Genomic DNA, 13,304 nt, shown 5'->3' with positions numbered 1-13,304 from the left:
AAAAGAAGATATAAAAATGCTGGCAGAGGCAATGTTAAATAAATTAAACTGGAAAGCAGATTCGGGTCATCAATACATCACATGTATCTTTATCTCTACATCCCTGCTTTCCCTGCATTCCCAGGCTTACCATAACATAATAGGTTAACAAAGTTTGTAAAATGTTTCACATTTGTGCTTAAATACATGCATAAATTACCATATCATTTTGAGGACTAAAAATCTATTTAAAATGTAATTTTAATTTGACAAAAAAGGGAATACTCATTACTTATGGTATGTAATATAATCTTATATTACAAGAGAAGGTGATCCGTCGAAACCTTCTAGAATAAAAGAATGCAGCAAAAAGAAATGGGGTGTGTTAATTGGTGATTAAAATCATAGACTGGGAATAGAATAATACTTTATACATAATACTAAGTGTATAAAAGTAGACGGTGTATTCATGCTCCCTGTCCGTAGCACCAAGAAATCTTCACTGAGACCAATAAATACAGCTGTGTCGACTTTTATTAAAGAAAAATATCCTGAAGCGTTTCCAATGCAAAAGCAAAGAAAGGTCCTAGGAGGAATTTCAGGGAGGACGTCGTCTCAAACGAGATCAATATTGGGGACAAAGTGAGCGGAGATCTTGTTCGGTGAAATTGCATTAACATTCACACAGTTATATTGTTTTCTACAAAAGGAGGATGCTGCTTCCCAAACACCTGCTTCAGATCCCATCCAACCATTTAAAAGGTGCTGGAGCGGATTTTACGTATTGCGCACTTGCGGCAGTAAGGAGCGAAGCGGTTCCACATATTTTTGACCTGCAATAAAAACCCCACGTTGCCGCAGCAGAAGGGGCCTCGCGGCTATTACTCTTTGGATATTTCACAAGGGAAAAGTGTGGAAATCTCAAAACAAACAAGTTTTACTGAGCCAGCACGGCACCGACACAGCAAAAATGAGTCCTTGCACAAAGCACACAACAAACAATGCTTAGAAGTGGTGGACAGAATCATCCCATTTACAAGGGAACGGCCCTGTATGAGATTAAGCCATTACTAGATCCAGCACTGAAAACCAGTTATCGGTTTACAGCACACATAGGAAGTTGGAACACGCTTGCTGGACTTTGACAATTTTAGGTTGCCAGCTGATGGAGGCAAAAGCTGAGCCAGGGGCAAGCTAGACATCAGCTTGGTTTTTAGTGGGCATTCTAACTTTACCATCAGCCTTTGCCAAAGTTCGTCGTAGTAACCTTTTTGTGTTTTTCCACACACAAATTTTACTTCAGGTATAAGTTTACAGCTATTTGGGTCATCTTTGAACCCGGCCAATTTAATTTACTCTATCAAAATCATATTATTTTTTTAAACTAGACACCCCATGGGTCTATGGGCAAGAATTATTGTCAAGATATAGCACTAATTCTAGGACTTGCTCATAAAAATAAACTTGTTGCCACAACAGTTTTCTTTTTGTTTATTTTACTATTGTGATTAGTAAGCTGGGCTCCAATGACTTGTACGGTTGAATAAAGTACCTGTATTCAACCTGAAGCAGGAGCTCAGAGTTCTCAGGAGGGTATGGTGAGACCCTCTTGAGAACTTGTTTATTTTTTAATGGGCGCCATCTTGTGAGAGGCAAACTCCCTCACTATGGCGCTTCTGACCGCTCTCCAGGGCGGTCACTGTGCATCTTAGGTTGAGTTTTCAGTATCGCTGAATGCCTCGTTATCAAACCATTCCACTGACACCGTTAAGCCTTGTTGATTCCTCCTAAACAGACCTCTGGTGCTTCAGATTTCTTGTTGCTAAATGCCTTGAAACCAATTTCACTATATATTTTTTTCTTTTAAATACATTTTTTTTATTTAAATAAAGGGCCAACTTCAGTGAACATCTGCAAAAAGGGCTCAGCTGACCCCATAACAAATTTGTGAGATAACTCAAGAGATCTCCTTAAAATTTATTAGACAACCCTGCTTGGGCTTTCTTGTGGGGTAACCTCCCTCCATCATTTATAATGTAAAGTCAGTGAGTTGAAACGCTCAGCTTGCAGTTTAGTGAATAAAATACATAAAAGCAGTGGAATGTTGCTATTAATATAGCTGTAGTTGCCGGCAGTTGTGTCCCCCTGAAGTCCTTTCATCACCTTCTGAACAGCACTACTGTTCCTTGGCATAGATGTAGTCTAATCATTATTTCCATAGTTAACAACGCTAAGTTAATCAACATTTCAGCCATATGACCATGCAGCAACCGGCACATAATGCTTCTTGACATAATTATGGGGGGGGGGGTTACATTAATTTTAAGGTGTGGGTGGTAGTTAATTTCCTCTTCCTCATAATTACATAGTGTGTCATCTAGTTTAGGTATTATCAACATTGGATACACACACTGGAAATATGCATGCCTTCAGGCAAGAGAGAAAACTTTTACAAGACAGCTCAGAAGACATACTGAGGAGTACCGAGGAGCAGAGTAGAAAAAAGTAGCAATTTCAAACCTATGGCATGCATTCCACAACGGGCACACCAAGGCCCCCGGTTGTGGCACGTGACCAGGTTGCCGATTTACCAATTAATTTTCGAAAAATTTACCAATGTATGCGAGTGCTTGCATGCATGCGTTGTCAGAACAACACTTTACCACACCAGGGGTGGGTACCAACATAGCTCACGGTGGACAATTTAATGATATTCTATGGACCTTCAAAAACCTTGTCACGAACACTGTTGGCCTCATACGGACACTTTGTCTGATACTGTCAGGAAGCGATGCCAATGATAAATTAATAAAATATTAGTAAATTCTATTCAGTTATTTAGAGCACCTCTCTCCTTCATGGTTTTATATAATAGTGTTTACTGCAAAGAAATTAGGGAGACAATCGGTATAAACATGATGACGTGTGGGAGCCAACAGCAATGATCAAACGTCCTTGAGACTAAAAGAGAGAGAGAAATATGTTTCTACTGTGAAAAGCTAAACAATTAGCATTGCGAGCTGGTGAATCCCAAGTTTTAAAGGGCAATTGTTGCGGTCGCATTTTTTCAGAATAAGTAAATTAATTTACTGAAAATACCAACAGCTTGTGCATTTTGCCTGTCAATCAGTGTAATTAATCTAAAAATGACTCTTCTAGATTGTAAGCACATTCAGTGGGTTTTCTCTACCTTCTATTTCCTTAATTCCTAACTGGTATGTGATTCATCTCCTGTTTAGCCACTGTACAGCGCTATGAAATATGATGGTGTTATATAAATCCATACATATATAATAGTTACTTTCAAAGTTCACCCCAAGCACCGACATCTACTTTAAAACATATATATATAGGCTGTGTTCTGAGAACAGACATGGCTGCTTCCATACATAGTCAGGTGGTGGTAACCTTTTTCATCAGCATTGTCCAGTGAGAAATCAAAAGTGTTCCGGTGTAGTTCTTGTCAATGCATGTGTTTTCATGACATAAAGGACGAACATCAAACTAACACAGAATTAAGGCACCAATGCACTTCACTTAATATACAGAAAGGGAAGCACTGGGTTTCTATAAGATACTTTAAAGGGTTAAAGGAAATGCGTATGTGTAGAGGTCTTCTTTAGATAAATATTTTGACATCTGCGATTAAACATTTTTCACCCAAGAACACTTGGTTAACCTGCAAGCTCGACCTGAATGAAGAAAGGAAAAAGATCCATGCTATTGTGTTGAAGGGTGCCTGCTGGACAAGTTAGGCTGCCTTTCATCCGCCATGCCTTCACTAGCTTGGTTACTTTACCAAAAACGGCATTTTAAACGGCTTTTATGCAGATGATACGTACAGAACCCTCTGCACGAGGCTCCGTGTCAGGGTATGATTTCAAACGGGAGCGAGAGGACAGTGTTAAGTATTTCTAAAGCCAATGAATGCGATCGGAATTTAGTTTACTTTTACGCTGTACTCGCCTCACATTAGTTTACTCCAATGTCGCACCACTATCATGAGAAATCGATATGGATTCCGGCCAGCAGAACCTGGCAATGTAACACCGCTCTATTTTTACTGGAAAAAAAAAGGCTCACAAATCTTAATTCCTTTTTTAATCAGTAATTCAAATGGACGAGTCTCAAGAAGGCTGGGAATTCAACAACCCTGCGTTTCAGCATTATTACCAGTGGTTATTATATTTATAAAGTAAAAAAAAACAAAGCAAAATACAGAGAAGCAACACTGTTTTCAGAGCAAAGATTTAGAGAGAGAGAAAAAAATATTCCTCTGCTTAATGTGGAAGGACGCTGGGAGACGTATTAGCTGATTGTATAAAGTGGATGAGATGCCTGGAACATGATACTCTCTTGAACTGCTTTACAGGGTTTTTTTTTTCATCTTTGAAACCAGTTTTACAAAAGAAAAAAAAAAAAGTTATTTTCTATATGATAACTCCAGGTCCGCCATGAGAAATCTTGAGGCCTGTCTCACCCCAATACCCAGGAGGGCGCCATCTAGGCCCCAAGGGCCCAGATACGGGTAGCAGGCTCCAGGGGACAACGACAGATAAGGGAGGCCAGCCCCCCCCCCCCACTCAACTAGACCCCAGGGGTACTGGTTGTAACTTTCCAATGGTGGCTCTGGACTACTCTGTTGGAGTATGAAATGCAGATAAACCCATAGACCGTAAGCATCGATTCCGCCGTTCACAGGGTTTTCAAAATGATTTGTACTCACAAAGCATTCAGTCCTGAGAACATTGTGTGTCGGACAAAGTGACACAATAATGAACGGCATGTGAGTGGATTTGCGAAAAGCTACCATGGACTTTAATTCCATGTAGGGGGGAAAAAATCCATTAAATAATCCCAGATAAAAATAGTGTTTATGTTTGGTTACTGAATAAAAGGTGATGGAAACCCTTCCACTTGTCTGGTGTCTGTAGATGAGTGTTTAATAATACTTCTACTACCCCTTAAATTTAAATGGAAGGGTTTCCATCACCTTTTACCCACTATAACTTATGTAATGGTATTTCTTAGCTACCCCAAAGCCTCAACTATTAAGCAAGTATCACAACCTCATGCTGACGAGTCCCATGAAGGATGAAACAGCTGTCCATGAGTGGTGATCTGGCTATTGTACCTCTTCCCGAGTTTTGTCTAAAGGCTGTCCTGTACAGCGGGCAATTACTCTCAAGGGATCCATGTATAAAGTGGATATAGAGGCAAAGGTGATAATTGTTAACCTTATTTGCATGTGCCTACCCAGAATCCCTTGTGGTTGTGAAAGCACCATGAGATTTCTGAGGAAAAACCAAGCCTTCTGGCTTGTCTGGTGTCTGTAGATGAGTGTTTAATAATACTTCTGTTACTGAATAAAGAAACATTTAACTAGACATAAGCAAAAGAAGTTTAGAAGAGCAGTGGGGACAACATATCAGCTAGGATAGCTTTAATGGCTAGACAAGCATTCAGAAATGCCGCTTACGGGTGGCATGAGTGGGTATTCTGTGACGGTAGCGCATGCTGATACATGCTTCCAACGCATTCTTACCCTGCCAGCATCCATTCATTCATTTCCTGGCCCATGGCCGGCGTAAAACTTTCCACCAGCTAAATGAATCCAGCAAGGTCTCATCTTATCGGGACAGTCTAGTCCCCCAAATTATGTAACACATATTGAAGCGTGTTGCACATGGACTTTTAATTGGGCTGCATGTAAATAAACACATGTATGCTCCCCATGGCTGCCTCTGCTGAATGCAAGAAGCCCTCCAGCGGCTCCCTATTTCACCAATAATTACATTTGTAAATAGTTGGAGCTATAAAAAGATATAACAACAAATATTATTATTATCACTAACTGCACACAAATCAATAGCGGTAGTTGCAGCCAGTCCCGGAGTGTAATAAGGCAACCACTGCTCTAAGCAGTTTTGGGGCTAATGGATAAGTAAGGAGCGATCCGCAAGAACATCCATTGGTGTCCACGGTGATTGCCCCACAATAGCGGCTCATTATAAACATGATGTACGATTTCTCTTGGAAGCAGTATTTTTCCATCGCACTCAGGCAGTGTGTTATGACCAGAATATTCTGGTGGTTTTTTATAACACATAGACAGACTTTTAAACAGAAGTAGTCTTTAAAAGAAAAAACAGTTGTCGAGTCATTAGTTTACGCCACTTACACACATCGGGAGTTATTCCACAGTATTTAAAAATAAATAAGACAATAAAAATGAATGTGACTTTAAATCAGTGATCCATTGTGTGCACTACAAAAGAGCTTCATTAACATAACAAAAAGTACACAATCCACGCTGCCATATTGCTGTTTTAAGATGTGGGAGTAAAGGAAATGTAGCATCTGTGAGGCTCTCGAACTCCTCAAAAGATGTAAACCTTAAAATCTAGCAGGATGATGTTTTGACATATAATTTCTAAAATATTTACTGAGATCCATATGCTTCAGAAGCGTAATAAAATATCACCATCAAGTTCCCCAAGAGCTTTATTTTTCCTCACTAACTCTCCCTATTTTCCCGCCTTTTCCTCACTAACATGTGCACCATTGCCAGCCCTGATGAAGACCAGCGCAGCGAGTGTGTATGCCTCGGCCAGCTTTCCAGGCGGCATCCAGTACGAACATGATAAGCGTTTTATTATGAAAGATGGCCTCGTCTAGATTTCTATTCTTTTGCTGCAGAAAATATTTTTTTCTTCTGTTAATATTAAATGAGTGCTGAAATGTGTCATGCGCAAAACAAGTACCTGGCGGCAAACATTAGGTGCACCAAATGCGCCCACCATAGATGGCACCTTGCTATTGAACAGCGCTGCGGAATAGGATGGCGCTACATACATCAATAAATAATAATAGGTTTTATTACTTCTCCTCCCGTTGGGTCCCAGTAGTGATTGGAAAGGCACTGTCTGTCTTGAATTCTATATTAAGTATTTGTTTTCCTATCAAGACTGGATTTTCGTCCTCAAGCCTTCTATTTAAGTGCGTATTACTGCCAAGGCAATTTTGGCAAATGTCTTGGAGCTCCTTAAAAACTAAACCCCAGCGGTTAATTCTTAAAGGTCAAACATAAACAATCTTTAGGTGAATTTCTCCCGGATACAGAGTGCGTTTAAGATTACGTGAAACAATTGTCTAGTCTCACGGGTGAACAGCAGTAGCCCACCATTAAGCCATCTGGGACTGAACTTCCACAGGCACAATCTATTACCTGGCCATCTGCCGCATTACGCTACTGCCCACACCGTCCCAAAATACAATACCATTACGGCATTGAGATTTGGGAGGTAGAATTATTCATGTAAGGGTGGTGGTATTTGACGATTATGTAGAATATACTATATTTGGGGTGTTTGATTTATAATCCAGGTTGTTTTTTGTGTATACATGTACTAGAGATGAGTTTTTTGCTTTACCGACGACATCCTGAATAGGGAACGTGCCGTAGGATTCACTAAGTGCCAGGTTATTCTCTGCTTAAATTAAACGACTTGCAATATCCAATTGGAAGGATGCAAAGCAAAAGATGGCGTGATACATGGCAATTTGGTTAAGTGTGAAGTTTTAGTTGAGATCCGTCACGCCTCGGTGCAAGTACTGTCTGAGATGCCGACAGATTATTAATATCACCGACGGTGGATTAGGGAGGACAGAAAAGGTCTAAACATTATCTCAGCACTTGTGTTTTAAAAGGCTTTGAGTGATACATTATTGCAGCTTCTCTAATACTTATTTTCTCCCTTACTTTTCATTTATCATCCCAGCCTCGTGTTTCTCCACTGAAGCCACCAGCAGTAAATCTAGACAAATATCGATGGAAAAAACACTTTTTTGTTCCCTTACAGAGCCACCTCAGTGAAAACGTCAGCTCGGAAAACACTGTATATTCGGTATTACCACTCGAGTCCCGTTAGGTGGGGAAATGTAAACACTGGGGTTATTGTGTGTGATCACATGGGGTAGGGAGAAATTCTTTAAATAGTAATGGAATACTTAAAACAGCACTTCACATTCTCCTACATTATATTATCACAAAGGTATAATTTAACGAAATGAAGTTTTAACTTACCTAGATGGTAGAAAAAGGGAAAAGCCGCCCCGGAAACGAGGTAGAGACTAATACAGGAGTTTATTTAAACATGCATGGGGTAGGCGTCCAGCTATCCTTAATCAAAGACAAGACTGAGGACAGATTAAGTGAGTCTTATCTGCCGTCAAATTCTCTTTCTACATATCATACTCCTTATAGTAAATACAAAATTCGATATCCCGAGAAGATAGAAGCCTTCTACAAAAATGAATTCGCTTGTCAATTGTTTCATGCCGCGTTTTCCCCTCAAAGACAAGCATCCTTGTGAGAAACCTGAAGTTATAGTTACAAACAGTAAACTAGAAAACTAAACATAACAAAAAAAATAAAAAAAAAAATCACACTGGATTTCAAGCAGGACCATGCATGAATTCTTTATTTTAGAGATTATTCTGAGAAATTCAGATAAAGAAAGAGGGCAAGACATTAAATTCAGCATTAAAGTATTAATGATATAGAATAAAAGAAGTCAAACTTAGTATAAGAGTTGTGGTTAAGTCCGGGCCGTGACTGTCATGGGGCAAGAAAGACCGCTCCCTGAGGTGGTGCATGGTGAGGAGGACAATGCCCCTGCACTTCCATACGAGGATGTGACATCAGGATGACCTCACCCCCCCCCCGGCACCGAGGACCCTGGTTATGGCACTCCTAACAAATACAACCTGTGGCATTATCATAATCTATTCTGATGCTTTTTATTGTGGTGTTGAAATATATTATACCCTCCTACACATGACTGTGGGACAATACAGCAAGGCACGCTAATGGCACTCGTGGTCAGATGCTATGTGTTTTGGGATTCGCCCAGTAATGAAGAAAATTAATGAAATCAGCAACCCAGCCGCTCACCAACTGTGCAGTTATGGAGCGGCTCCAAATTAGGTGCATTTGGATGTTACACAACCCACTGTACACATAACCACCGTTATTACAATCCATCCCAATCACCGGACGCAACCGTCAAACAATAGAATACCGAAGGCAGTGTTAGCATTTGCTGTGTTTAAATAATAAACATACAAACCCAAATTGGACAATTCTGCTGGAAATTTGTATCTCGTAATTATGTATACATAAAACAGGACTGACACATTTTCTTAAATAAATAATAACCCCTACAATGCTATCATCTGCATAAATAACAGAGACGTGAAGCCAGATTCTCCAGGCCTGCTGGCGAGATACAGGCTGGATGATGACCCCTCATTAGTCCACGTTTTCAACATCAGATTCGGATCATTTCAGCAGTAGCCTCATCTACAGTAAAGCATTCAAAGCCAGACCACTGTGCGACACATGGCCATACAATTAGGCACATGCGCTAAGAAGGGGTTAAGAAGAGAAACTTAAAATGCGATCAATGCCGATTAGCACAGAAATAAAAAAAAAAAAATAAATAAATAAAAAACCAGCAGATATTTTTAGCACATTTCCAGGCTATAACAATTTAAAAAGCTTTCTGAGAAGGTGCCCCGGAAGGTCTGTGTTCCAGGAGATGATTAGCTCTGGCACATATGATAAGAACAAGCACACGTCAACACATGTGAAATATATCACCTACAAAGGCTGCAGCCTCGCTCACACTCTCAATGCCCCGGCCATTTCTGTAACAAAAGTTATGGTGGGTAAAGATGATGGCCGGCCATTTCTACACATTTTCAAAACTTCATTCGATAAATGTTATTTATTACTAGAGTTTGGGGGGGAATATCCAGCTTCTCAATAATTCCTCCTTTGGAATTACATTTGGCTTGCCAAGGACATAAATCATAAACATCTTACAGCGACAAATAACAGAACGTAAGGGATAATGTGTCACAGTATAATGAGGCACTTAGCGCCAACATCTCATATTTACAAAGTAAAAAAGAATAATCTGAACAAAAAGTACAGCAAATCAACAAAGGTGAGTTAAGGATACAAGGCGTTAGACTATAAACTAATATACCTATATATATATATTGTATAGACAATGCAGTCAGATGGCAATGACAAACCCATTTAACTAGGTGTAGAAAGGACAATGGAGTAAATGTAGGATCACACAGAGGAATTGCACATGTTGTAGCATCATCATCATCATCAAGAGTTGGATAGGCAATGGTGTGTGTGTATGGAAACAAGAGACAATGCAGATCATAGACCACCAGTAACCATAGCAACCCCCACAATACATATAACGAGCATGAATCGGGTTATAACAGGCCAATATAGTGTTACTGTCAACCTCAAGAAAGAAACCACACTACTTCTCGCAAGGACCCAACAAGAATGCCCCCCACTGCCCCACACATAGAAGGGAGTACTGAAGCTACAACTCGTGGATGCTCTGTCCCAGAGGTGATGGGGTAGAACCCATGTGCGAACCCTGACACCAGAACTACACAGATTACGGATGAGCAGTTGTAGCCCTAAAAATCTTGTTGGATTACAACAAACATCACTCTCAGCCAGCTGACGTGGGGCGATGAGAGCAGTGGTTATTGCTAAGGTGTTTTGGGCTTGGATATGCCTGATGCTCTCTTCGTTGGCTTTTTCTAAGAGCTGTGCCGCTGCCAGGTGACAGATATCCAAACCCAAGTGGTGGTGGAAGCTGGCTGAGGGTGATGTGGGCTGTATTCCAAAACAGATGATAGCTTGAAGTTATTGATTCTGATCTAGAACGTGCTAAGAGATGAATACTATGACAGCCCCAAAGTAAAGGTTCCCACCGCACACCCATGGTGACAGCCGTCACAGTACAGACAACAAAGCAGCTGGGGACTGGCAGACAAGCGATGGATAGTGACCTTGGAGTGGGATCCCCGGCAGCCATCATCTGCTTTGGATTCAATGTGTCAGGGTCATATGAAGAGGTGTGGGGCGCTTTAATCCCCCCTCTCCTGTATTCATGCAGGGTGTGGGGTGCATTAAAGATGGCTGAATCCCCTCACCTTTCTGCCCGCTGAAAGCCGTGTACCAGGACAGGGATAGGAAGATGCAGAAGCAGAAAGCGAGCAGAGTCAGGAAAGTGCCATTGCGGAGCCTCATCTCCACCTCCTGGGGCTCCTCAGCCTCGGCGGGGGCGGCTGCATGTCCGGGACAGGGGGGTAGGAAGGTAGTGGAGGGGGGGGGTGAAGGTTTCCGGGTTTGATTCCTCCTGTATCCGCTGCTTCTGTAGTAACGACGGCTGCCGGTAAATTGAGATACAAACACACACAGCGAACTACACACGGCCTCGGGACCTTCGGAAAGCGCACAGAGGCGCGCACCCGAGAGACTGGGGCTCGTGCCCGCGGACTTCCGGGTCATGCGCCCATCGGGAAGAGAATAAGGTGGGCGCGCGAGTGCGCGTGGACCACTCTGATAGCGGTTTTGGAGAGCGCGCTCACACCTCCAGTGACGTCACGCGAAACCAGTGACAGGAGCACAACAGCTTGAAAAGACACACAGTGGGCTAAAGCAGCCCTACATTCACACATAGCAGTCACACGACGCCGAATACACACATGGCTAGTACCTTAGGCAGTCACACAACGCTAAATACACACATGGCTAGTATCTTAGGCATTCACACAACGCCAAATACACACATGGCTAGTATCTTAGGCATTCACACAACGCCAAATACACGCTTGGCTATTACCTCAGGCAGTAACACATGATGCCGAATACACACATGGCTATTACCTAAGGCAGTCACACAACGCCAAATGCGCACATGGGTATTACCTAAGGCAGTCACACAAAATGCTAAATACACACATGGCTAGTACCTCAGTCACACATGATACCGAATACACACATGGCTAGTACCTCAGTCACACATGATACCGAATACACACATGGCTAGTACCTCAGTCACACATGATACCGAATACACACATAGCTAGTACCTCAGACAGTCACACTTGATACCGAATACACACATGGCTAGTACCTCAGTCACACATGATACCGAATACACACATGGCTAGTACCTCAGTCACACATGATACCGAATACACACATGGCTAGTACCTCAGTCACACATGATACCGAATACACACATGGCTAGTACCTCAGTCACACATGATACCGAATACACACATAGCTTGTACCTCAGACAGTCACACTTGATACCGAATACACACATAGCTAGTACCTTAGACAGTCACTCTTTTGGGCCAACGCCCCTCTTTCCTCCTGTGATGTCCCTCTTTGTTATCTTAAATTGTTGGTGAGTATGAATGTGTCCCGGTATCCTTGAGCCCTACAAGTTACAATAATGTGTATAGAAACAACATAAAATGTGTTTTTAAATTAAATTGTGTAAATAAAATACAGTATTCTTCACAACATACCCACCTCCATCACTTGACAATCTGACCCCTGCTATCACTAATATACACACACACTCTAACTCTAAAAAAAACATGCCTACACACTCACACTAACCATTGTTACTAAATCACACCCTTGCCTAACTCAGAGTCTTGTTTTTCTAGTGTGACCACCACAATATTACCACAGGGTCATGCAGCACGATGTCCCCTCAGCTGTGAGTGGTCCTGTCCAAGTGGGACTGGCCCTTTTTTTAAATTAATTTTGGATCGGCCTGCCTCGGCAACGGTGGCACATTGTTACCCACACTGCTAAATAAAGCTGTGGTAACAATTTTTTTTTAAAAAAATACATTGCTTAAACCAGGCACCACATTATGCACACTCTTCAATTCATATTTGGCTGGTGCGGAAAGCCCAAGCGCGCCAAGCGATGACCTAATAGTCTTTAATGAAATTGTATTTAACATGGCTTAGAACATACACCTTGACAGGCATTCTGTTTTACGGAAACGCCAGCTCTCTCCAGCCTCAGTCCTCCAAGTTTTCATTAATCAAGGCATTAAGTGACATGAGTGTTAAAATTACTTTATTTCCACTGTGCAAGCAAAAGACCAAAGAAGATGAGCCAAGTACATTTAAAGAATCCTCTGTATTGCTTTGTTATATCATACACATGCCTTTGGATTTTCCCTTTTCACTCAACATTGATAGCCTTTTCCATGTCTGTGCATGATGGGAGTAGAAATCCACAGTCACCGTTCTGACAAGCAATGTATTTCAACAGCCCTTAATTAGGATGTCCCATTTGGTGAGCATTGCAAACCCGCATAAGTAAATGGAAAAAAACATGGCTGAACATGGTGGGAGTTATATTTTGTGTGGTGGACATTCCTCTCGTTCTTTAAAAATTAAGG

At 41.5% G+C, this 13,304-nt stretch overlaps 1 protein-coding gene across 1 annotated transcript in view; it reads right to left on the bottom strand.

The window, feature by feature from the left end:
• LOC149297847 (alpha-1,3-mannosyl-glycoprotein 4-beta-N-acetylglucosaminyltransferase B-like) overlaps nucleotides 1-11,116 on the bottom strand; it is a 109,629-nt gene extending 98,513 nt beyond the window's left edge. Inside the window, exon 1 of the mRNA XM_089488040.1 lies at nucleotides 11,020-11,116. Within this exon, the coding sequence (XP_089344166.1) occupies nucleotides 11,020-11,116 (97 nt within the window). The remainder of the gene's footprint in view (nucleotides 1-11,019) is intronic.
• Nucleotides 11,117-13,304: the final 2,188 nt, after the last annotated feature.

This window comes from Sceloporus occidentalis, unplaced genomic scaffold, assembly GCF_023333645.1.
Source record: "Sceloporus occidentalis isolate IW3139 unplaced genomic scaffold, rSceOcc1.0.p SCAF_36, whole genome shotgun sequence".
Lineage (NCBI taxonomy): Eukaryota > Metazoa > Chordata > Lepidosauria > Squamata > Phrynosomatidae > Sceloporus > Sceloporus occidentalis.
The sequence above is the reverse complement of the archived record's forward strand: the minus strand, read 5'-3'. Positions and strand labels throughout refer to the sequence as shown.